The sequence below is a fragment of the Pezoporus occidentalis genome, unplaced genomic scaffold (genome assembly GCF_034315485.1).
Source record: "Pezoporus occidentalis ecotype Australia unplaced genomic scaffold, CSIRO_AGI_Poc_V1 ctg33, whole genome shotgun sequence".
Lineage (NCBI taxonomy): Eukaryota > Metazoa > Chordata > Aves > Psittaciformes > Psittacidae > Pezoporus > Pezoporus occidentalis.
In genome coordinates, this window is record NW_026915268.1 from 3454909 (window position 1) to 3480027 (window position 25119).

General features: G+C 46.5%; 1 protein-coding gene across 2 annotated transcripts in view; it reads left to right on the top strand.

The window, feature by feature from the left end:
- Window positions 1-25119, top strand: part of WWC1 (WW and C2 domain containing 1) — a 69553-nt gene that overhangs the window by 16347 nt on the left and 28087 nt on the right. The window contains exons 2-5 of one of the 2 annotated variants that reach the window (XM_062629190.1): window positions 16256-16365; window positions 22097-22300; window positions 23940-24016; window positions 24913-24992. In XM_062629190.1, coding sequence (XP_062485174.1) covers window positions 16256-16365; window positions 22097-22300; window positions 23940-24016; window positions 24913-24992 — 471 coding nt within the window. The remainder of the gene's footprint in view (window positions 1-16255; window positions 16366-22096; window positions 22301-23939; window positions 24017-24912; window positions 24993-25119) is intronic. The other variant, XM_062629191.1, reaches the window with a different exon arrangement.

Sequence of the window (25119 nt, forward strand, 5' to 3'; positions counted from 1 at the left end):
TATTATAGGGTTTGGGTTGTGTATAGAGAAGACTGGTTTTGAAGCAATTTGTGTTTCAGAGGCTTGCTCTCCGAGTTTCAAGGCAAGGTCCTGTAAGCTAACTGGAGATGGGCACAACGCACATGTGTACAGGAAGACATCCTGCTCTGGAGTTTGACATATCCTGACACCTCCTTGTGGAGGTGTTACCTTGAAAATCCCGTGGTGCTGATTTCAGTACTCAAATTTGCAAGCACTTCCTCAAGTGAGCAAGGTGGGTGTATGAAGGAGCTGAACGCAACTGAGGTGCTTGGCTCTTAAGCATGGCTTTTGGGGAAGTAGTGTTGCCTCTTGTCCTATTCCTCGGGGAAAGGCAAGGTGTGCTCTGGCTGGTGGCCCAGGTGACACAGGGGCATTTAATACCCCACAAGATCATCTCAGGAGTTAAATGTCTTGTGCCTTAAAGCCCCTGCAGATGCTGTGACTTGTCTGTGAGGTTGCTGTACCAGGACAGCATCAGGGTATCTGCACCATCTGCTTCTCACGGTTGCACACCCTGCGTTGAAAACAGGGAGCACAGATACCCTGCTCCAGACAAGCAGGTGCTGGGGTTGAGATGGGATAAAGGTATGATTTGCTGCTGTACCTTGCTAGGTCTGTTGTGGTCTATGAGGTTTTAAGAGCTTATTTTGACCAGCTCATGTTTTCCAAGCCAATCCTGATCTTAGAATTGGTGCCTTATGCTGCTTCCCCTGACGTGCAGGGAAGAGAAATGTGTGAAAATGGAGGTGGTTTGGCTTGATTCATTATGAAGCCCCTAAATAATACCTTGTACTTACGCACAAATGCTTAAAATCCTTCTCTCTTTTAGAACTAAAGTTAAATTACTGGGCTAAATAGCAGTGCATTGAAGGTAAAGAATAGGAAATCAAGTGCATCCCTTTGAAAGCATAGCATACCGTATAGGTATATGATTCCTTAGGATAGGGCTTTCCGTAGGATGGGGCATGCTATGGCTATGAAGCCAACTGAATTAAGGGGGTAAGAGCTCACCTGCGGGTAAGGTTGCATATTTGGGAGGCTGAAGGGAAATCATCAGCAGAAGAAATTCTTTTAACAATTACCAGAAACATCCATGAAAAACATGGCTATAGCTCTCTGGTTTTACATCAGCAGCACCCAGACGCTTTGGTGATGAGTACAGGGATGAGAGCAGCCAGCTGAGGTGCTGGGCACAGGTAGGTGCAGGCAGCCCTGTGGTTTGTTCTGTGCCACTTGCCATGAGCCTTTGCTGTTGCTGCAGCGTGGAGAGAGCCCTGCTGTGCTGCAACCCTATGCTGCTGGGCATCCCCTGGTGCTCTGCACAAAGTCCTGTGGCACTGGATCTGCCCCACTGTGTGCTGCAGCCCTTTGCTGCGCAAAGCTCCTGTGGCACTGCCTGGCATCAGTGAGAGCAAGTCGGGCAATAGTAAATGAAGACAAAGTGGCTGAAGGGGAGAGACAGCATCTGTGATGTGCCATGGTATTATCTGCCTGGCCAGCACAAGGACAGGGATGTCCATCTGGCGGGGGGCTTGGTGGTGAGGAGCGGCTGCTGCCATAGAGCTGAGGTCCTGCCAGAGTGCCAGGGCCCTGCTGCTGGCATTGGACCTGGGACAGCCACACTGTGGCAGAGCTGCCGAGCTCTTTGTCTTCACAGCCCTTCACCTGCACTGCTGCTTTTTCCATGCTAACATCACTCTTACAGAATATGGCTTAAATATTATGCTGTGCTCTGCTTTTGGATGCTTGGAGTGGTAAAAGAGGGAATAGGGAATTTAGATGTGGGGGGAGTATCTGTGCGGTGGGGGCTCACATGCAGCCAGTCAGGCTCTCCAGGGCTCAGCTTTGTATTCAGATGCGCTGGCCTGCGAGCTGCAGACATTCCAGATACTTGTGTTCATTTTGGCTGTATCCAGGCACGCACTCACAAAGAGCAAGATGCGTGCAATGAAGTATAAATCCCGTCCTCTAATGACTCAAAGCACTGTTGTGTGCACATACATGCTTAACAGATTGTATAATTAGCTGGCTTTGTAAGCATGCAGCATGTATGATTCCTCGGTAGTTATCTAGAAATCTTGCGTGGTGTGGGGAGTGTCTGCAGGTCCAGAAAGCTTCTTGTATCCATGTGGGCTGCCCTCCTGTGCCCGCAATAGGAGAGGGGCCTCTCAGGCTCAGCACCATCATCTCTGCCTTCCCCCTGAGCCCTGGGCCGGCACCAGCTCTTCCCCGTCGGCTGCTGGTGCTGGGCTGCTTTGGTGGCTGCTGCAGTGGTGTGTGGGGCCAGGGCGACAGGGGCTGTCCCTAGAGGCAGCCTCCGTGCTGTGCCTTGGGCTCACCAGCCATGTGAAGCATGCTTTAGCATGCACAGGGTGAGTGACGGCTACAGCTCTTAGGCCGTGAGTGCGACGGGGCTTTGGCCCAGGCTGCAGCCTGTTTTCCTATGAAATATTTAATTCAGAAACGTTCACCCTGGAGCCTCACTGCAGGGTTGCCCTGCCGCTGCAGCACAGGCACGGCCGGGGCTCCTGGCGAAGCTGCTGCAGTGCTGTGCCTGCTGTCTCCTGGCAGAGGTGTTGCTGACCCCGGGAGCTGCCTGCGAGCAGCAGGGTTTGCTGGTGCAGAGGAATGCGACAGGTTGTGCCGGTGGGGTGGGAACACGCAGCAGGGTCCAGGCCTGCGTGCTTGGGATTGCACTGGAGCCGGGGAGGAGCCGGCAGGGAAGAGAACATGACCTTGAAAATCCTTATCGAGATGAAAAGGTGCAGTCAGCGAGCACATTCCTGCGCAGCGCAGCGCTGCCCGCCCGGCTGACAGCAGCAACAAACAGCTCCTTGTGCTGGCGGCAGGGGATGGCTGCAGCGGGCAGTGGAAGGGTGTCTGCTGCTCCCCGGCAGGGCTGGTGTGGTCTAAGGGGGTGTGTAAAGCTAAGGGGCCAGCTTCTAAAGTTGTTCAGTTATAAGCAGTAATGAGCGTGAAGGCAGCAGCAGGGCAGAGTCTGGCAGCTGAAGAACACACGCCACTGGAGAGGACCAGTTTTAATTATGATTCCATGGCAGATGAAGCTCATCAACCAGTTTGGTACCCAGAAACGTGGTGAGCAGCCAGACAGCTCAACAGAACCAGCCAGGGCGTTGTGGTTTCCCCTAGTGCTGTTTCTGTTCCTGACACTCCGCCGTTGCTGGCACTGTGCTGCCTGCCGCGTCCTGCCTGTCTCCTGTGAATTCATGCACAGGAGAGCCTGCCTGCTCCTCTGGTGTGTTCCTGAATGGAAGCAGCTTGTGGGAGGGCCTGGAGGGTGCATTTGGGAGAGCAGAGCTGCTTGACTGGAAGAGGAGCAAGGAAAGGGTGCGTGGGATGGGAGGTGTGAATGATGGGTTTAATGGGAGTGACAAGCCATTAGCCTGGCTCAGTTGCTGATGTCTGTGCTGTGGATCTGACACAATTCTCCCTCTCTCCCCAGCACTAGCACATGTCCTTGTGCAGTTGTGCTGATTCAGGTTAAGAAACTGCATTGCCTAGAAACGGATCCTCTTTTAAAATGCTTTTTGAGTGCATTTAATCCTGAAGCACATCGCATGGTACAGATAAAGCAACCCTTGTAGTGAAAAAAATAAACAAACACTTACTGCTCCGACTATGAATGTGCTTTGAGACGATAGATGCTGTGTTCCTGAAGAAATCCAAGTATCACTGGAGCTCGACTGTGACTGGGGCACTTCTGTTGCTGACACTGTCCTACAACTCTGGGAGCAGACACTTAAATACATAGTTTTTATGTCTTGACAAGGATAGAATAAACCCTATCTCTTTCCCCATGGCTCTGTGAACTTACTCTTTGTGCTGCTTTTGTTAGAGTAATTTGGGTGTTTCCAGTCTCTCTCAGATAATTCCTTTCTAAATTCCTAGTGTAGAGCATTTTTGCAAAAGCCTTGTCTCCCTGATCAGCTTCTGATCCTTCTCAGTTCTGGGGGGCTTGGGGGTGTGCTGGAAATGTGGCTGTGTGCTGATGGTCTTGGAAGTCTGGGTTTAGGTGCTGTGGAATGGTGTGGCCTCTGCTCACTCCTGTGGCTGGGGCAGGCTATTAGTTGCAGTGTGAAGACTTGTCTCCCAGTTGAATGAGCTGAACTGGCTTCCCTGGGACATGCAGTGGGTAGTCTTGTGCTCTGTGGAAGCAGCATTTGATCCTGTGGGTGGTGGAGTTGTCAGAATTCATAGGCTGTCATGTGCTGAATCCAGATGGGTTACAGAGGTGGTGCTGAGTGTCCAGGGCCTGCTCCTGGGCGCAGCAGGGGATGCTGTGAGCACACCACTGCTCCCAAAGCTGGTGCACTTGCTGTAGCAGCTGCTTTGTGAGGCTGAGCTCAGTGCTGTAACCCCAGCTGCTTGGTTTTGATCAAGATGAATACGACATCTTTGGGTTTTTATCTTTGAAGTTTTTCAGATGTAAGGCCAGGTTGAAATGCAGTCTGTTCATTGTGATTCACTTTCTGTGCTGCTTCAAATGGATCAATTGCTCTGGTGGTACTGAAGCTGGGGTCTCTTCAGAGACATGAAGGTGACTTTTTAGGCAGGCTGTTACTATAAACCTTGAAAGCGCTGGTAATGAAGCAATAACCCTCAGGCAGTTACAAGGAAAACTGAGGGGTATGGGCTGTTAAATGCTCATGTGCCTGCATCTTTGCAGTGCAGAGCTTGTGACCTGGGTTTCTGGGCAGGGAGCTGCCTGCAGCACCGCCAGCTTGCTCTCAGCTTGGCTTGGCAGAGTGCTGGTTGTCTTCTCACAAGGACCAGTATCTCAGGCACTTCACACGGGTGTAGGAGGTCTTGTATGTTCCATCAGCTCTGTAACGCCAGTGGCGAGTGGCCAGTACTTTGAGCTGGAACTCTTTCCTGTACATGGGTGCCAGTAAGCTTATGATGCCATCGCCGAACCCAGCATTCATCTTCAGGGGCTACTCTCATTTTTAGTTTGTTCTATAGAGGTTGCAGTCTTGATTTCTTTTGTCTGGAATAGTTCTTTTATGTGAAAGATTTCAAAGTATGTTTTATTGCTTCTAAAGGAATTTAGAGCAGCTAACTTTGCTGTCAGCAGCCAGTAATCTTTCAAGGCTCAAATGAGCTTTGGACATCTGTTATATGAGGGAGAAGTTGGGGTGGGAGAAGTAGAAACACAGCCATATCTAAAGTGTTCTTAGTGACCTTTAGCAGAGCATATTGGAAAAAGGAAGATTGTTGCTTTGGAAGGAGGTTCCTGTGCCCTCTTCTCATACATCGAAGTTAAATAGTAGCTAAATACTAATAGTAAGACTATGTAAGGTGTGTCTGTGATACATACCTAGATCATGAAGTGTGAGCAGCAGTGATGAAGTGGTACATGTGCTGAGTCTTTGCTTCCACATGTGCATTTTGAACTGAGGAATCACTACAGTGACAAGCTTTTGGTACCTCTGTAGAGGTCTGTTGGACACTAAAAGCATGATACACTGAATTAGAAACTTGGTTAACTGCTTCAGGCCAAAGCAGGCAGCAGTGTCTCTGCAAGGCCCTTACAGCAAAGTACCTGTCAGTTACCCCCATGGTAAGAGATGGCTTTCACACATGCTCACATTTAGAAATGCCACCTTGCTTTCTGGCAGCCAGTTACAGTTTGGGACCAGAGTGTTGTTCATTGTTTGTACTTAATGGCTGAGCATCCTTGCATCCTCTTTGAGCAAGTGCTGCCGATTGCACCCATGAGCGTGTATTCACAGACATCCTCTGATAATACTCCCTGCAGGAACATTTGAGTTGTAAACAGACTTGGGGAATGAATTGTTTCTAAGGAGTTTTCCCTTGAATTCTGAAAAATGACATGTTGCTTTGGGGTTTGCTTCAAGTTCTTTAAATTCTGAGTAAGACTAAACTGCTGCTCCTGTCAGGAGACAAGGCAACTTGTGCTGCATTCCAGAGCCCTGTCCCCTTTCTCAGTCTCATTCACCCATCTAGAATGCTTCAGGAAAACTCAAGTTATTTTTCCTGTGGTTGTGCAAATCCCGTGCAAAGAAGAGGGAAAGGGTCCCCCAGGAGCACAGTGTCCCTGGAGGAGCTGGTGTTTTGGGAGGGAACAGGCAGCTGTTTTGGTCTGTCACACATGCTGTAGCTGAAGAGAATCCCTGTGCACCATCCCCAGGCCTGGCAGCTGGGAATTGCAAGGGGCTGCTACCAGCAGTATCCCTGTTTCAGGATATCATGTTTGGCTTTGCCTATGAAGAAATGCTTGTTTGTCCTGAACCTGAAGGCAGCTTTCCACCTTAGTGGCACTGTTCCAGTCTGGAAAGTAGACAGAAAACAGGCAGTACCAACACCATAGTCCTTCCCCTGTGTGATCTCAGCTGTGCGCCCTGAGCCTCTGGCCTGTTCTCTCTGCAGATGGGCTCTGTTCTTTCTGAGCCAAGTGCTGGGCATGCAGATCTTCAGCTGCTTGTGCCACTGGGGAGCTGGCAGAAGGCCTGCAAGTGGGCTTCAAGCTGTGTGAGAGGTAGATGGGGAAGGGGATGCAAAGAGCAAGTGGCATTAGAACTGTGTTAACACAAATTGAATCTGTTGGCAAAATATATTGATAGTGGATCACTCAAAATAAATGCTGTTTGTAAGAGTAAATCCATTAAACTTAGTTGGTGATGCAGATCTCATTGTTGCTGCCCGCAAATGAGTGAGCAGTCTTCAATAGTTGTTGATTTGTATTGACTCCCTTGCAATGTGTGAAGTTCTGAGCTGTGTTTTGTGCTTTTTATGGGTCTGTCTATAAATGCAGTTTGGAGTAATTTGTTACTTAACTCCATAATCATAAAATCCCAGACTGGTTTGGGTTGGAAAGGACCTTAAGATCATCCAGTTCTAACCCCCTGCCATAGGCAGGGACACCTCACCCTAGATCATGTCACCCAAGGCTCTGTCCATCCTGGCCTTGAACACTGCCAGGGATGGAGGATTCCCAACTTCTTTGGGCAGCCTGTGCCAGCGCCTCACTACCCTCTCAGTAATCCAGTAATCAAAGCTTTGTTACACTGGATGATAAAGGTACTAAACCTATTAGCTTTATACTCTTCTGCTTCTAACACTTTAAATCTCCTTAAACTTTACTCTCCCAAGGTTGTTCTGGATCTCTGTTCCTGTTCTGACACTTGTGAGTTTTGATATGGTACGACTTCTTAGGAGCTGAGAAGGCAAAAATCTGTATCATATCAGTATATCTGATACTGTGAATTCCAGCTGCTTGTGTGCTTTTGCAGTTGCTGCATCCATGAGCTGAGTGCTGTATACCCTGGGCTTCTTCCTCTTTGGCTGTTTTCAGTGCCAACCTGCAAGGCTGAGTCTGTTGAAATGATTGTGGTTCGCCCCTTGGAGGGATATGGCAGGAATTACAGTGTTCAGGGCAATGCTCATGCTTAAGGAAGTGTTCTGTATCTTGAATTCCCCATTGCTTTGCAACTAGAAAGATTTCTGTTCTTCTGTGTTCTTCACTGCTCCAAGATCACCTTGACCAAGCATCTTGTCTGATTGTTACATCCAGCCAGAAATAGTCCTGTTCATACCTGGTACCGCTGAGTTTAGAATGGTACAGAAGGCACCCATGTCCTCCTGTGGCTGTGCTTAGACATCTTTGGGCTTTACTTGACTTAGTGTCTTCCTGTGTGTGGCTGCATTCTGCTCTGCCTGACAGGACTTCCCAGCTGCCAGGCTGCTGCAAGGTCAGAGCTTTCCAGTATCTGAAAGGAACCTACAAGGATGCTGGAGAGAGACTCTTCATCAGGGACTGTAGTGATAGGACAAGAGGTGATGGGTTCAAACTAAAAAAGGGGAAGGTCAGGTTGGAGATAAGTGGTGTGAGGCACTGGCACAGGTTGCCCAAAGTGGTAAATGCTCCATCCCTGACAGTTCAGGGCCAGATTGGACAGAGCCTTGGGTGCTATGGTTTAGTGTGAGGTGTCCCTGCCAATGGCAGGGGGTTGGAACTGAATGGTCTTAAGGTCCTTCCCAACCCAAATCAGTCTGATTCTGAGAAGTGATGTAGGCATTGCACAACAGCTAAGTGACTGTAGCTGATCTGTCTTAGGGCAAAGAGCAGAAGAGGCTGTTGTGATGCCCTGCTGCTTGCCTAGTCTGTTCTGTAAGTGATGCAGAACAAAGAGCCTGCTGATGTTGCTGTTTGGGATCAGGAGCATCAAATAGCAATATAACTCAGTAAGAAGGTTTGTAATGCAGAAAGAGCAGGCAGGCAGTGCTACTAAAGCTGCACATGGAGTTAGCAATTAGCCCAGTGCTAGTAGGAGGTGAACGAGGGAGCAGCATGCCTTTAAACCCAGCCTCCTATGGTTTCTTTGCCTCTTTCTAAATGTGCTTCCATGCTAGCAATGTTGGGTTCTGCGCTGGGTAGACTAGGGACCCTATTCTAGTGATGCCATCCTAGAGTTGTCTGTTTTCCCACTTCAAATAAGGGGTACAAGGAGCTGGTAGTGTTGCAGGAGGTATTTCCTGTCATACTGCTCCTTTTGACAGTAGAGATGGCACATGATAGTAAGAAATAGAGCAACATGCATTGTTTCTGGAAGAGTCAAAGGTTTTAATCACCACAGATGAAGTGAGTGACAACTCATTGCTGGCTGGAGACTGGTTGTGAGGTCAAGCACCCGAAGTCAGCCCAGTGCTTGCTCTGCTGCCATCCTTGGGATAATGTGTTCCTGGACACTGAGGTACAGCAATTGTCCAATACCCACCTCATTGCTGAGATCTCAAATATTTATCTTTTCCTGACAGTAGTTCCAGGTTCCCTGCTATAGGAGCTATGTTGGGGGGGGGAGCCTGTCCTACCCACCTCTTTATCTTGAGGCATCTTGCCAATGTAAACTGCTGCCACCCACACTGCAGGCAGCCTTTCAGAGGGATAGGAGAGCAGACTGTAAGCACAGAGGCAAACCTTCCAGTTCATAATCTCCCAAATATGTCAAGAAACGAGTCTGACTACTCTGTCTGGATGTTTGGTAGACAGTTTACCCCTCACTGTGATCAGTCCCCTTCTTCAAGAGCAGTTGAACCTCTGAGCGGAGAGAGCTGCCTTGGCCCTAATTAATCTATTGAGGCTGTGGAGGTGGCCAGGCTGCTTCTCATCCTACAGCTGAAGGCAAGCTTAAAACCCAACCTCCACTACTGAAAACTAAAGCCATTCACATTACTTGTGTGGTTAAATTCCAACCCTTGCATGCCTTTAGTTTAGTCGTGTTGCACCATTCTCATCAAGTTATACCTTACTCTTTTATATGTTTTCTGCTTAATCAGGTCAGGAAAGCATGCAGGATATACAGGCTGGCAGGCAAGTTAATGTTGTGAGAAGCCTCAGATCCCATTTCCTGACTCTTTAACCTTGAACTATCCCAGGAATTTTGCATTTGAGTGATTCAGAAGGTATGAGTGACCTCCTGCCTCTCTCCTGCTAGCAGAACCAGTTTGTTAATCTCTGGGAATGAGCTCAAATCTCTAAGTGGTTTTTGATAGTCTTCTCACAAATAACTTGGTAGTTCTTTGCTTCCAGGGGTAAATGATCTGTACTGAAAAGAAATGCATGGGCAAAGTGTCACTGTGCAAAGCCAAGCTTGTAAACATGCAAGCCTTTGCAGAGGTGGATACAGCAAGCAAGCTGTTAGACTGATTCATGCTCAATGTGCTTCTTGTAGCTGGTGGAGTGGTAAATTGGGTATTATATAGCTCAATGCTTGCATGAATCTGAGTAATAGAAATGTATTACTATTAAAGGTATACATATTTGTATATGGAATGCTTGAAATGTAGGCTGCTGTCTGACTTCAGGCATCTCTTATGTGTCCTGACCTGCTTTGTGGAGAATCTACTTGGACAGCATGTGACTGATTTCTGTAGAAAAGGCAGGATTTGGATGTTACCTGCTCATGCAAAGGGCCTACAGTGGCATGTTACACCCAACTCAAGGCTACACTGATGAGGTGTAGGGCTCATTCTCATGTCCTGGGCAAAGAGCAGTAGAGGACATCACTGAGTCCATGATAATCAAACTGTTTAAAATGACAGTAGCTTGGAAGATAAGCTCTGAGGATGGATGTTGGGCTTACTTAACCAAGAGGTGACCCAGTGCATGGAGGGGCCATGAGGAGATGAAAGATCTCTGGGAGGCTGAGAAGATGCTCAATACCCATGGCAACAAAGGAGACCACTACCGAGAAGAAAGAGGTCTGCAGCCTGAGTTGCTTGAGATGATGTGTTGGTTTTTAAGGGCATTGCTATTGGCGATGTTTATGTTGTAGTTCAAGCAAATTGGTTTATAGTAACAAACAAGCTGTTTTTCTCAGACTTGACCCCATTTTTACTATCATGGGTGTCATTCTGTTCCTAGTTATCCTTTACCACAGCAAGACCAGGACCAGGCTGTAATGCTGCACACACTGACAGTCATTGAATTGCATCTGCTTGAGGTAATAGAAGTTTAGGGTGACTGTGCCTTTGTGTGTGTCTTGGAGTAATGTCTGGCTTCCAAAATCTTTTCACATTTGATCTCTCATCAGACTCCCTGGAGCATAGTTAAGAAGCTTCTCAAATTTATGATCACTTCTTAAAGGCTTCTCCTTGTTATCTGGGAAGCACTTTTCCCTTCATAGATCTCATGATTGCCCCGAACACCTCCTTTCTGCTCCCCTGGGTGAGGAGGTCTCCTCCATAACAGTTGCTGAGGTTTTGGTGCAGTTGTGTCACTGCTGAGGGTACTGGCTGTTGCAGGTGAGCTCTTCACATCACCTCATCCCTCCCTGGCAGTTGGAGTGAGAATCCGAGGGATCAATGCTTTGTGCCCGGGTGTGTGGGGATGGGTGAGGAAGGCTCTGCCAGCCAGCTCATAACCAGGGCTGTGTGCTGCCACACCTCCAGCCTGCAGAGGCAGCCCTCCCCACAGAGAGAGATGTTCCTGGGGAAAACAGTTACTATAGTGACGCACAGCCCTGGTGTGTTTGGGGCTGGAGCACCAAGTTGAGTAATAAACGTGTGGGAGTCTATTTGTAAAGCTTTTGTGAGGAGGAGATTGCTGTAGTGCTGGAAAATTGGTCTGCAAAGGGATACGGGTTTCTGTGCTGAAGTGTAAAAATAATCACTGTGCTGAGGATGGGGTGACCTCATTGAAGACAAAGAAGCTGGGATATCGTGAGGAGCTCCTGCAGCAGCCAGCAGCTCTGCCCGTGGGCACGTTCCTCAGACCCACGAGGATCCTGCGTACAGCAGGAACTGAGGTGCTTTCAGCCTGTCCTCTGTTCTGGCACGTCATAAGCAGTGATGAGTCCTATTCACATGCAGAAATTCTGTGTAAAAATAAATAAATAATTGGAGTAGAAGCCATTGAAAATAAAACCTGACTCCAGCAGTCTGCCACAAAATGCTGGCTTTAAAGCCTGTTTGGTTTTGTAAGAGAGATGAATGGAAGGATCTGCCAGAGCTTATAATTTTATCTTGCTTGACTCCTTGCTCATGAAACCCATGTGCCCATGAAACACTCGCTGTGTACCTGCGTGTGCAGAAGGGAAGGGGAGAGAGCTGTTAAGCTGTTAGGGGTTGGTGGCTGAAGCTGTAGCTGTAGGAGGAGCTGATGTGAAGGTGCTGGTGATGCAGGTGCTCCCTTTGTCCCTTCCACAGTGAGCCATTGCTATCAGTGCAGTGAGCTGCAGGAAATCCCCTGGGCTGCTGTTTCACCTACGCTGAGGCTGTGTGATCTGCACTGAACTCACTAACATAAGGCTCTCTTGTTTAACTGGCTTTATGTGTTCTGGGTTTGGGGAGCCCTGCAAACACAGGGATTAAGTGGGTTTACGTATGCTGGAGCACACTTGGTGATCCACTGTTGGTTAACAAATGCTTTACGTCTTGGTGACACAAGCACACACGTATGTACGTGCACATATGTACTCACAACCATGAGCCCAGCTGAAAAGCTGTGTGTACTGGGTTTGCTGGGTTGCTGCAGGCCACCATGTGCACTGAAATCCAGTAATTACAAACCCAACATTTCCTAGTTTAAGAAGTTGAGGACTTACTTCTGTTACCTTTGTAGTATTCACTCCAGGTTTGTAAGTGGTGCAGATCCCCCATCTCCTGCTCCCATCAGGAATCTCCCTGCAGCCGTGTTTAACAAACCTTCTGTCAATCAGAAGCTTCTTACACAAGAATTGTTTGCCTTTGGTTTCCTGTGTAATGAGGGTTTTGCTTGACAACAGTGGAGTTAGAGACTACAGAAAGGCTTTGTGAATCTGAGATGAGGAAGTTTCCACGTTATAACGCTGGTTTCCAGTTTTATCTGTGGAAAAAGCTGAAGATGACAATCAAAATAAGAAATACATTAACCTTTATTTAAAGCTGTTGTGACTTGTAAACTAGAGCTAGTTTACTAGGAAGCTAACTCCCTACCGCCTACCCTGGGAGCAGGATTTGTCATTTGCTCTACAAATACTTGAGCTACTGGGGACAACATTCCACAAAGCTGGAAGTTTCTCATAGATTCACTGGTCTGTGAGTGGGCAGTGGTTTTCCTATGCCTGAAGACCATCATGGTGATGCTGTTATCTCTTACCTCTGTTACCAGGTTCAGTTTCTTTGGTGGGGTTCTTGCCTTGCTGTGTGTAGTGGCTGCTGAGGGAACCTGATTTCCAGGGGCCCTGATGAGCCATTTCACTTGCTCACATAGATTTGAATTTCTTGAATGAAATCAAATGCAAAAAGGTCATGTTGAAAACTAGGAAAATGTAATGGAAATGGGTAAATCTGGGTTGAGGTGTCTTTTTCAAAATACTAAATGCTCCTAAAAATGATCCTGAGTAAAACTTGGCTAATGGGGGAAAGGCAGTTAAAGGTAGGAGGAATGTGAGATCCAGGTGAGTTGGTATGAATATGTGCATGACTTTTTGGTGAGCTAGAAGACTAGAGTTAAGCTGTGATCTACAGACATCTTTAGCTCAGGCTGTGTTCTCTTGTAGGAGCTCCACACCAAGTTTAGCCTCCAGCTTAGAAGCAGATGAAATGCCTCAGTAGTCCTGGTCTAACTGATGCTCTCGAGGGCGTTAGAACAAAGCAAGCATGGCTGGAAGATGCTGACTCGTGTCTGCAGGTCTTGTGTCAACTCAGCCAGTGGGGGTTGAATGAAAACTGCTGCACCTGCAGGCTTGGTTGCCACACTTGCTTTCCTCTCCATGAATGGACATCAAGAGTCAGTATCAGGATTGTCTGAACTTTGGGGTGATTGCATCTTTTGAAAGCTGGATGGAAGTATCCAGAGGTTTCCCTAGCAGAGGAGAGTAAGGGATGCATAAACCAGTTGTAGGTTTCCTTCCTTAGTTATAAGCACAGTGGGTGAAAGGGTCCATGTTCTAGATTGCTGGTTTGAGCCTGGCTGCAGAGAGAACCTGCTGTATGGTAAGGGGGCTGACCGAGTTGGGGAAATTCTCTCCAAGGAATCTCTGTGAATTGCAGAGGAGATGTTTCAAAAGCAGCAGTTCTGCAGATGGGCCCTAGGTTCTAACTTCCCAAACGCAGGCACAGTCCTGGTTTAAGCAGAAATAATACACTAACTGAATCATGTCATGCTATAAGAAAGAAACTTCACCTTTTGTTCATTTAATGTGTCAGGCTACCCTGTGAGTGTGGTTAGGGAGATGCTTGATTTTGGACCCATTCTGGAAAAGAGGTTTATTTCAGTCTTCGTAACAACCCCGAAAATAATATCTTAAAACAAGGAAATAATCTCCTTTTTTTTCCTTATGCTTTATTCATAGTCTGATTACAAAACATATTGCATATCTTTCATCTCTAATTGTAGCATTGCTGCTTCAATTTGTACCCCTTTTCCCCATAACAGCAAGGGAAAGGAGTTGAGATGAGTTAGTAATTTGGTTATGAAACTGTAGCTATTTGGGGAAGTAGCTGTGTAACATATGTTGTCCATAACAAATGGAGTTACTCTCTTAATTCTAAACCTAATGACTTTTCTGCTTGCTAGTTGAATGACAGGTTCTCCTTTAATGAACACTTCCTGCTCTGTACAAATGGTTTGTAGTCAGCCAGGGAGGACAGCACTGGTATGTGCTCCGTGGTGGGCGCTTCTTGGGAGACACGCTGAAAACATGAATCTAAAGGTGAAATTGTCTCTTTCTGAGCCCTAGTACCTGGCAGGTCTCCAGCTGGCTTGTGTCATTGCTCTAGTATGCTGATCCTGCCTGGCTTTTTCTTCCCTCTTCTTTGCCTGCCCTGCTTCCATGTGAACCACTAAACCAACATCACATAAAAGCAGGTGCCACTTTCAGAGGTGGAAGCACTAACTCTAACGCTGGAGTTAAAACATGTTGGCAACAGCACTTTCATCTGTTACCTTCAGGGGGTTGCTTGTACGTGATCTTGCTCTGCATTTTTACCCTTGTGCATCTTTGACTCTATTAATAGACTCAGAGCAGCACATAGTGGGTACTGAGGCTAAGGAAACATCTTGATCCACAGGGAAAAAACATGGGATAAGGATAGCAATCAGAAGGATTGAGATTCTAGTTTATTTTCAGGTAATCTCTATTTTCTGTACAAACATGCTTTTGGTCCACTGTAGATTAACAACAGTAAAAATAAACCTGTCAGTGAAACTTTCTCAGTAAACTGTCACAGTTACACTGTGAAGCTCTTGAGAAGCACTGCAGAGCTTTAAATTGAAGTCTTCTGAGGAAGCAGTGATCCCAGCACTGCTCCAGGTGGCAAAGGCAATGTGCTGAAAGTGAAATGCAGCCGTGTTTCAGGTGGGGACCTTAGTGCATTACGTAGCTTTTACTGAAGTGTTCCCACCATGTACCAGACTCTAGGTCATGTTTTGGGGGGAATTATGTTACTCATTAAATGTTGATTTCTTGCATTGAACATCTTGTAGATGGAGGCTTTTTCCTAAAAGTCTCCTTTATACTGAGTGTAAGATGTTACTGTGGGGCTACCAGCTGGTTGCTCAGTGCAGCCAGATGAAGCGTAGATGTGCTCAGAACTCATTAAAATGTTCTCTAACTGGCCTGCTGAATTATTTTGAAATATGAAAAACTTTCTGCAGGCCTCTTCAGTCTCTTACAGTGGGTTGGGAACTTATTCTGTAACCACCTTATGTTGCTGTGGTACACTGCATGCACATGGCATGGTTTGGTACAGCTCCACGGCTGCTGCTTGACCTGCTTGTTCTTGCTATGTGCAGCGTAACTGCTAGAGAGGGGCTTTGGTGTTCTCAGTGTGTCCTGTGCTTTCTGCCCCAAGGGTCCTCTGCCAGGTCACTCACAGGCCCAACACAAAGCTCCATTCCTCCCAGATGTGCCACCTGCAGTGCATGAGGTTGTGTGATGGACCTCTGGGCCTGTGGCACCCTGTGCTCTTGGCAGCTGGGTATGAGATACGTGCAAGCTCGTGCCTCATGCAGTGATAGGTATGGTTAGTTTTGTTGGTGCAGTGTGAACCTTAGTAGCTCAGACTCAAGGGCAGGAAAGGGGCTGGTTTCAGTGACTCCAGCCCATGGGGTCACTCAAGGAGTGGGTACTGTAAGCTGTGTTTTTAGCCACACAAGCCTTCAGACTGCTGCTGGATGTGGTCTCCAAAAGCAAAGCTCATCAGAGCAGTATTGTGGAAATACTTCCTCATTTGGACAGAGCAGGTTACACATTTTAGGATACTGGGAAACTAATCTGGTTTGTCATTAATGAAACAGAACATATTGCAATGCAAATGAGTGGAGTTGCATGACAAGTGGTCCCACAGTCCTCAGCAGTTGCTATTGATTGTGCAGTCTTAATTATTCATGCTATGCAAATTGCATTTCTCATCTTGCTCTTTCTTGTCTACATATTTTTGATACAGGACTTGCCTGCAAACAGGCTGGTTCTTTCACTTGAGAGACTGGGGTTGTTTCTGGCAAAGTTCTTATGTTCCTTTGTGGAGTGAGCTCCGACTGAGCTGGGCAGAGCTCGGGAGCTCGGTCAGTATGAATTCGTCTGGCTGCAACTTAGATGAGGAAAGGGAAGAGTTTGTGGGGTATTTGAGAAGAACAAAAGCTTTCAAATAGTTTTCAACTTTGTTTTCTATACTGAAGCTCTTGAGGTACTTGTTTTCTGGACAGTTGTTTGGAATAGACATGTGGGAGTGTTCTTTTATTCATCCTCACTATTACTTTGCATTTCAGGTACACTAAACCCCTCACCTTTGCAGACTGCATTAGTGATGAGTTGCCATTAGGATGGGAAGAAGCTTATGACCCTCAGGTTGGAGTTTATTACATAGACCACAACACCAGTAAGTGATGTGTTCCTGTGTTTTTGCAGAGTGATTGTTGTGTGCCTGTGTTAACATGTACTGAACACAAAGCCACAGAATTGCTAACAGCATGTTTTAGGGTACATGAGACCTGCACTCGTGAAATCAAATCCTGTCCTTCCCCATCATACAAGTTACTTCCCTCTCACAGGAATTTGAGACTTTTTGGTTTGCAGTCTTCAAATCAGGAGCCACATTCAAGCTAATACCCTGGACACACCTCTAAGATTTGGCTCTGCTGGGGAGTCCAACTTGGGAGCAATGAGCTGGAGTTTGTTCTTAGCCTGGAATTTGTCCTTGTGACCAGGCCGTTTGAAACAGTGCAAAGGTCTGGTGTTGCCTCTGCTGGCAGGGGTAAACTGAATTCCAGCATGACCTCCCTTTGCTGCAGTTCACGCTGCCTTTACTGGAGAGGAAACTCGGGAAGGCCTCGGATACTTGAGAGGTGTGCAGGCTGCAAGAGTTATGTTCAGGCTTGTGGCATTTTTATTCTGTGTCCTCAAACTAAGCATGTGCTTACTGTGTCAGATTGCTTGATAGACCAGAAGTGTGAAGCTTTATAAACTCATTTGAGTTATAAGGAAATGCAAAATCGGACCTGTCGTTCCAGACACGATTAGGAGTTCCTTACTGGGTTGTGCTAGAACAAATCCCCTGTAAAAAGTAACAGACAACAGAACGAGTCAGTGGCTTTGGTTCTCTTTACAGAACAGCTCCAACTGCAGCCAGAAGTTCAAGCAGAACCAGGCCCAGGCTCATTGGGGGTGCCTGTAACTTGGGCAAAGAGAAAAACTCTTTAAAAGACAAAAGTGCCTCCAAATTGTTTTTCTGCTTGGGGTTGTGTTTAATCTGCTTCTTGTGCTTAGCTGAGAGCTCCAGCAGTTGCTTTCAGGAGGTAGAAATCTTTGTTTAAATATAAATGTGGCAGTCTGCTTTTCCTTAGCTATCTTCACACCTTCCCTTTCCCACAAAAATACCCATTTTTACTTGTAAGACTGTACCTTCTAGGGTTTAGCAACTTCCCTTGGGTGTTACAAATGCAAAATGAAAGCAGCCTGTTCTCAGGAAGCACCAGCTGCTCCCTGCAGGGCAAAGATCAGATGTCTCCAGATGTGAAGGTGACACAAACACTTTTACTGAGAGTTTTTCACCCCAGTGTCACGGTATTTACATAGCTTTGAGTGGCTTTATCTTCATTATTTTTGTGAGGCAGGGGAAGCTGGTTTTACCTCTTATTGGAAGTGGGTAGTGTGGAAGAAGGGGTGGACAAGCCTACAGGATCCCATGGAGGAGGTCTGCAGAGGGGAGGACTGGACAGACTCTGCTTGAGAAGGTGCTAAATTGTAAGATGCAAACTGGGGTCTCCTCTAGGTCTGTAAAAGCATGAGTCCATTTCACTTCTACTTCCAGAGCACTCTGGAGAGTTAAATATGAGGTTGCTTTTTAAAGACAGACTGAATCTTCCTGCCTTTTCAGTCTCACTTGGGTTTGGGTTATCCCTGTGCTGACCACACTTAGGAAAGGAGTAAGAGCTGAGTTTAGAAGTCGTGTTAAGAGTTCTTTTTTCCTCCTTCTCCATGATTTAATGTTTTTATAGCTGTGTGCAGGCAGGAATTGAGAAGAGACTGGTCAGGCTCTCCAGAGGAGTCAGAAATGTGGTTGGACTTCTCTTCCTGTCTCTGCTGGTTGGGGGTTTGCTGTATCAAGTGTGGGATGTAGGAGGTGCTGACCAGGGTGCTCAGAGTAAGTGCAGCCCCCAGACAGGGCCATGCCACCTTCAGTGACTCCGAAGGGCTTTGCTGTATTAAGCAGCAGTGTTGGATTAAGAGGTTCCTGCCAGTTCAGTTTGACCTGTACAGTGCTTCGGGGAAGTTGTTTGTTCCCTGTCCCTTCTCAGTGAAACTTCTCTGGGGCTTGGTGGTTTTTCCCTCGGATGAGTTCCCTTTTCAAGTTTATCAAGCAGTGACATGGGCTGTTGCTGTAGATGTACGCCTCTGCAGGAGCTCTGGGAGCTGGCATTGTCCCACAAAGAAATAATCTTCAGCCACCTTCTGAAGTGAACATCAGGGTCACCTCTGAGCACAGGAAGAACTTGGCTCAAGTAAAATGAGGGATGTTTCCAAGAGTCTCTTTCTTGTCTCCTCTGAACTTTCTCTTCAATTTGAGATGTGTTTTTGTCTTCTCACTTGTCTTCCTCTCCTATCCATACTGGAGGATGCCAAGTTCTTGTTGTCACTGTGGCCTATCCTAGCTAAAACTGGGGCACAATGTACTCCAGCGGCATTTACCTAAGTGAGGATGGCTAGCTGTGCTCCTGGGGGACAGGTTCAGGTACAAGAAGCCTGCTGTGGGACACAAATGCTTGTCAGCCTCATGAGTGTTAGCAGAAACTGCAGCATGTAGGTGGGACAAAGCAGACGGGATCTTAGTTGTCCGCTTGGGTTGGCCGCAGGGTGATTGTGCAGAGCTCTGGTGGCAGGTCTGAGCCCACAGCACTCAAAAGCATCACAAGTTTCAGGAATGTGCAGAGGAGGTTCCAAACCATGCTGGTACCTGCTTCATAGCAGTTGCTCTCAAAATGTTTCACTTCTACATGATGCCAGAGGCTGCAAGGCTTGACCTGGAATTTCAATCAGATGTTAAAAAGAAGAGAAACAAAATCATGACACTCTTTCTTCTGCCAGCTCTAATCCAAGAACTCACAATAAAGCAAACCACAGCCACTTACTTTCAGTTAATCAAGAGGCTCATCCTTGTGGTTTATGTTGAAGTATCCTCTGGAGATCGTCCAAAACCTTCTTCCTCTCCAAGGTCTCTTGCAGGTGCAAGGTCTCTGCCCTGTGCAGGAAGGAGCCATCACCAGAGGGTATGAAGGGTATGGAGGCAGGTTGGTTCTTGCTGCACACTTGAAGTATTTGAGAGTAATTATCAGAAACAAGCCCAAGGACAGACCCAAATTAAATCTAAAGCCAGGAGCCATTAAAAAAAATGAGCTGAAGAACACTTCTGCTCCTCTCTGAGGCAAAATAAATACAATTAAATTGAAGAGAGTACCTAGAATACTTCTAATGCAGTATTAATGCATAGCCCTGAGTATGTCTGTCTGGGGAAGCTGCTTTGGAATTCGATTTGCGCAGAGAATGATGCTGATGCAGGCAAGGTAAGACTGCATTCCTCAGCCATGGAGCAACCAGGTTTCTTTATGACAAGCTTAACATTAAATGAAAAATTCACAAGACACCAACTAATGTAAGAGCTGCATTGCTGTAGTCCCTTCACCTGACTGCTGAATGTCCTTTGTATTTCGCAGGAGCCGGGGCATATGGAAAGCCCTTGGCCAACAGTTTCATAGGTTGTTATCCACATTTGAAAGTCAAAGCTGCAAGCAAGGGGTACAGTTAGTGCTGTGCTTACTTAAGAGGGTGAGATGAATGCTTAGAAAAATTGGGAACAAAGCGGTTTCAGTGCATTAGTGCCATGGGTTAGTGGTGGCCTTGGCAGTGCTGGGATAAAGATTGGGCTTGGTGATCTGAAAGGTCTTTTCCAACCTGGTTGATTCCATAATCCTATAAGTGCATTGTCCATGCTCTCCATGACCTGGCAAGTGTTTGTTCCCTGAGGTGGTGTGTGTGCTAGGGGAAAGCATCAGTGCTTCACCATCAAATGGAGCTATTCAGGACTGTAGATTGTAGTCTTTCTCCTTATTGTTATAATGGATGGATTTCCCTGCAGCAGCTTCCACCATCCTTGTCATGATTATAGGAAGAATGGGTGGTAGCTGAAGGGGAAACTGGAGCTGTCTGTGCTAGAAGAAGCCATAGGTACAGGTAAACTTATGATCCAGTGTCTTGAATTAGGCTTCAAGAGTCCTGTGTACTGCCCCAGTTCCTGCAGTCTGGCCTGGGGAAGCTGCGTGCCTGGGAATATGGGGGTAGCTCTCTGGGAGGCTTGCAGTTGACTTTTGGCTCCACTGTGGAGTGAAGGTATCTACTTACTGGGTAGTGGTTATCTGGGAATGGGATTTGGGGGCAAGAACAGAGGCAGGAGCCTGGGTTTTCAAGCTGTTACAATTGATATGCTGCTTTATCTTCCTGACTTTTTCCTCCATCTAAGAGAGACCGTGGTGCTGTCTGGGCAGACACCAGCACCTGCAGTTGGCACATGTAGCTGCATTTTACTCAGGTTATTTTGGGGCAGCTTTTCAGTTCTAGGCTTAGCTTTGGTACTACATCAACTGAAATGCTGTTTCTGCAGGACCTGTACAGGACTTCCTGTTGAAATGCTTCTACAAGTTATACTGTTGGTGTCCTAAAAAGGTTTTGCAGCTTCTCTAAGATTTCCTATGTAACTTGTAATGCCATGTGCTCTTCTGGATCTTGAGGTACTGTTAAGACAAGTTATTGTTGGAGTATCCTGTGAATTTTCTCATCAGCATTATCATGAGCAGCTTGTGAAAGTGGTTGAGTGTCCATCCCTCGGGTAAAAGCTTTTATTTCTAGCTCTGCTCCTAGGGTTATTGTCAAACTCTTCCCTGCCTCCTGTGTGTTGTGGTGTCAGTCTTAAGCTTGAGTTGCTTAAGAGCTGCTTCCACTGTGGCAGTTTTCACTAAATATTTCAAGAGGCTCTGAAGAGATGCAGATTAGATTCCTGGGGATTGTTTCAAGCAGCTCCTCTTTATTAATGATTCAGTACGTACTAACCAGGCATCCTTCTTCAACATGGGAGTTTGGCCACTGCAAAGCACTTAGTCCACTGCCTATTGGAACCTCTTCCAAGCAAGAACAGAGCCTTGAAAGAGAAATGAAAATATTTTGAACACTTCTTCACAAACCCAAGTCAAATACTGGCACTGAATTTGTCTCACTAGGATCAGGACTGGCTACATGGCTGTGACCTTATGCCTCTTTCATGATTAGGAACCTGAAAAGCAGTGTACTGGTTGTGTTGGGCTGATAGAGATGAAGTGATGTGGCCATTCATGACTGCATTGCCTGGGTCACCAAAACCTACTCTTCTTCAACTCCGCCTCTTGCATTTACGGTGATTTCATGTTGTACCTGCTTTCAGGGAGGGAAATGTTTCCTCCCCTCCTGAGCTGCTGTGTGTGAAATGGCATTTGAGAGGCTTTCATGAATACATACTTTGATTTGATGAGGTTTTAAATAATTTTTGCTTGCTTACAGAATCTAAGCGAGAAGGGTTTCTTTCCCCTTTGTAATTCAAGTCACTTGGCAGCCAAAGAGGCTGGGCAGAATTGAAACTGCTTTCATGCTGTCAGGTGCAGCATAAGGCAGCCATGTGGCAGTGGTATTTTCTGAAGTGTTTTTTATCAGTGAATAGCAGAGGTATTTTATTAGCCATGTTCTAATGCAGTTGCAATAAAAATGAGTCTAACAGTCACTGTCAGTATCTCAGAACTGAGTGTGCATGTGCCTGTGTGGGTGGTGTAAGAGGCAGAACCAGGGTGGCTTCAGCAGCCGAGCTGGAGAGTTGTGTGGTGATTTCATCAGGAACTGTTCTGTACAGTGACTCAGTTGGTGGTGTTTATTGTGGAGCAACGGTCACCTCCTAGGAGAAAAGGGAAAATGTCTTTATTCCACTGATTTTGCTATGGGATGGGGATGGGGGCTATTTAAAATGTTGCCATAGCTGGTGGAGCAGCTACAAGCAGCATTCCACTGATCTTGCCTTTTTCTGTTTTCTCTCTAAGAAACTACACAGATAGAAGACCCTCGTGTGCAGTGGCGGCGGGAGCAGGAACATATGCTGAAGGACTACCTTGTCCTGGCCCAGGAAGCAATTGCTGCACAGAAGGAGATCTACCAAGTGAAACAGCAGAGGCTGGAATTGGCCCAGCAGGAATATCGGCAGCTGCATGATGTTTGGGAGCACAAACTTGGCTCTCAGACCAGCTGTGAGTAGTTTTGACCTCTTATCCAGTGCCTTTCTCACTCACAAACCCACTAGGACAGGAAAATGCTTGAAGCTGGTCCTCTGATGGAGCACTGGGATGTGTTAGGCTGTGTCACTCTCCATGTTTTGCTCAGGTTGTCTCAAAAGCAATAGCTGCCTGGCACCTGTGTGGTAAAGGAGAACTGCTACAGAGCACTAGTGCAGTTGGCTCAGTCACTGCAGGCAGTGTGCAGGTTTTTAGTATGGGCTTCCCCAAATGTGAAAGAATGTGGGACTGGTTCAGTGCAGAAAAATGAGGTTCCATGGTATTCCATGATCTCTTGTTTGGAGCATAGAAACAAAGCAAAGAGGCTCATCCTTGGGTATTGCTCCCAGGCCCTTTTGGATTTTAACACTGCAGATAGCTGAGTGACAGTCTCAGGGAGCTAAGGGTCTGTATGTTAGGCCATGTAGAAAATAACATGGGTGGATTACCTCTCTGTGTATGAAGAACATTGTTTTGTGCTCCCTATTCTCTGTCACACGGGAAACACAATACCTGGTGCTTCAAGAGTTGGTGCAGAAAGGTTTATAGTAGGACAGATTTCCTCCTTTTTGTTCCTAGTTAGGAGCTGCAAAATGCCCACAGGAGGATTTATTGCCGGTAAGAATTGTTTTTATAATCCTTAGTGTTGAAGAATTCTTATGTTCTTGCCAGCCACATCAGTGGGCTGATCTCCCCCCCACTCCACGAGTTCTGCTGGCTAATCCTGTGCCTCGAGTTAGAAAATGCTTAAGTAGTTTTCTGTCAGCTGAAGGAGTCTTATTTGAGCAGGGTCCCATCCATCACCTCTGAAGTACAGTTCTGGTCTTTGCCTGTGGGCACACTACCCAAGTGCTGGTGTTCCAGACCAGCCCATTCAGAACACTGTGAACATGAGTTACACTGGTGTGATGTGATCTATCTTGAAAATGCAACCAGAAAGAACTAGAAATGCTTTTCCATGTTTACAGGGCATGAACTGATGAATGCAAGGATCAAAATACCTCTCTTGCCTACAGCTACCTGAGTACACTGCACAGCAGAGAGCTCCTGTAACTTCTGAAGCAGAAGGGTTTTAACTGCTGCTGAGAAGAAAATTCTGCTTTTAGTGGGACATAGATTTAATCCAGTGTGACATGCTGTATGATTGCTGTGTCCTCAAGGTTGTGAAAGGCTTGCGTTGCATTTTTCAGTTTCTTCTCATTCTGTGTTTTTCTTTGTTTCTAAACATTCAATGGGTTGTTTACTCAGTGAGAAAGTCTACAAGTAAAAATAGAGTAAATCTTTATGCCTATCCCTTCAGTTCTGTTCAGTGCCTGTGGAAATGCAGGAAGCCACACTACTGAATGGTGTGAACAAGTTTGGGAGTCTGACTTAAGTGTCTTAACCTGGAACAAATCCAGTCCTTGGAGATGTAGGACATGCTTTGGCCTCCTTAGTATACGCTTTTTGTGGAGCACTTCAGTGCACTATTGCCTTTCCCTGCCTTTCCAAGAGACCTGGAAAATGCCTAAAGGCCTGCACCAGCAATGTGTGGAGATCTGGGTGTGCAGCAGTGGGGGAAGGTCTTCATGTGTGGAAGGCAGAGCTGCTAAACTGGGTGTTGTATTTGTTCTAGTAATCTCCAGCTCATCGTCAAGTTCCAAGTATGACCCAGAGATCCTCAAAGCGGAGATTGCTACTACAAAATCCAGGGTAAGTGGTATGAATGGACCTCAGGTTGCCACAAGTAGCTTCAGCTATTTCCAGACCTCCTGGCAAATACTAAAAGGAGATGCCAAAGCAGTCGAAAGAGCTAATACAGCAGTTCTGAATCTGGGAGATAATCTATCAGAATCTTTAAACATAGCCGTTTTAGGAATTGGAAGCACTTTTTTCCTGTTGGACTCCCTTAGAAGCTGTAGCGCCCACTGTGTAGGACGCGCTGTGGGGTGCTGAGCTGTGCTGGCTCCTCCGTGCTGCAGTCTGGGAGCTCTCTTCAGAGCCTGGCAGCTGGTGTGTCCTTTCTCAGTGCGGGCTGTTAGCAGTGGCAGTGCGTGCTCCCATGCAGAGCTCACTTTGGGAAAAAGAAAGGACCAAAGTAAAGTAGGTCAGTGTGGCCTCCGTGCAGGAATATAAACCAGCAAGCTATATGGTCAGTGGGTTTACAAATATGTGTTATCGTCCTGCTGTGTTACTCATGCAGTGGGGCTTTTAGTTATGTATCTTGGAGGATGGCTTCTATCGCTGCAGTGTAACTCCCATCCTGATGCTGAATGGTTTTTAATGCCTGAGACAGGTCTAAATGTTTCCATGTAAAATCAACATGTTTCATTCCTCTGTCTTGAATTTTTCCAACTGTTCTGCTTATAAGGTTGAAAATTCCCTTGAGCCCCGTATTAAGTGATGTGATATCTGGGTGCTGGATAAAGCCCTACCCAGTATAATGTTCTGATGAGGATGCAGTCAGGGCTGTTAGCTGCTGTTGAGATGAGCTGGCTTTCTGTTAACTTTGAGTGCTGTCAATAGTGAATAAGGTTTGAATTGAATGTATAGTGCTGCACCTAAATTCTCATAAAATACCATTCTAAAACTGTCACACATTGCTGCAGGTTAATAAACTCAAGAGAGAAGTAGCTCACATGAAGCAAGAGCTCCAGTACAAAGAGCATGGATTTCAAACACTGAAGAAGTAAGTTTGTTCTCAAGATCTTATTTTCAGTGTAGAACATCTCAGGCTTGTAATGCATCCCCCTCTACATTTATAAATAGCTGTCTAAATAAAGTCAGCTGAAACATGTTGCTGCTGATATCTTTAG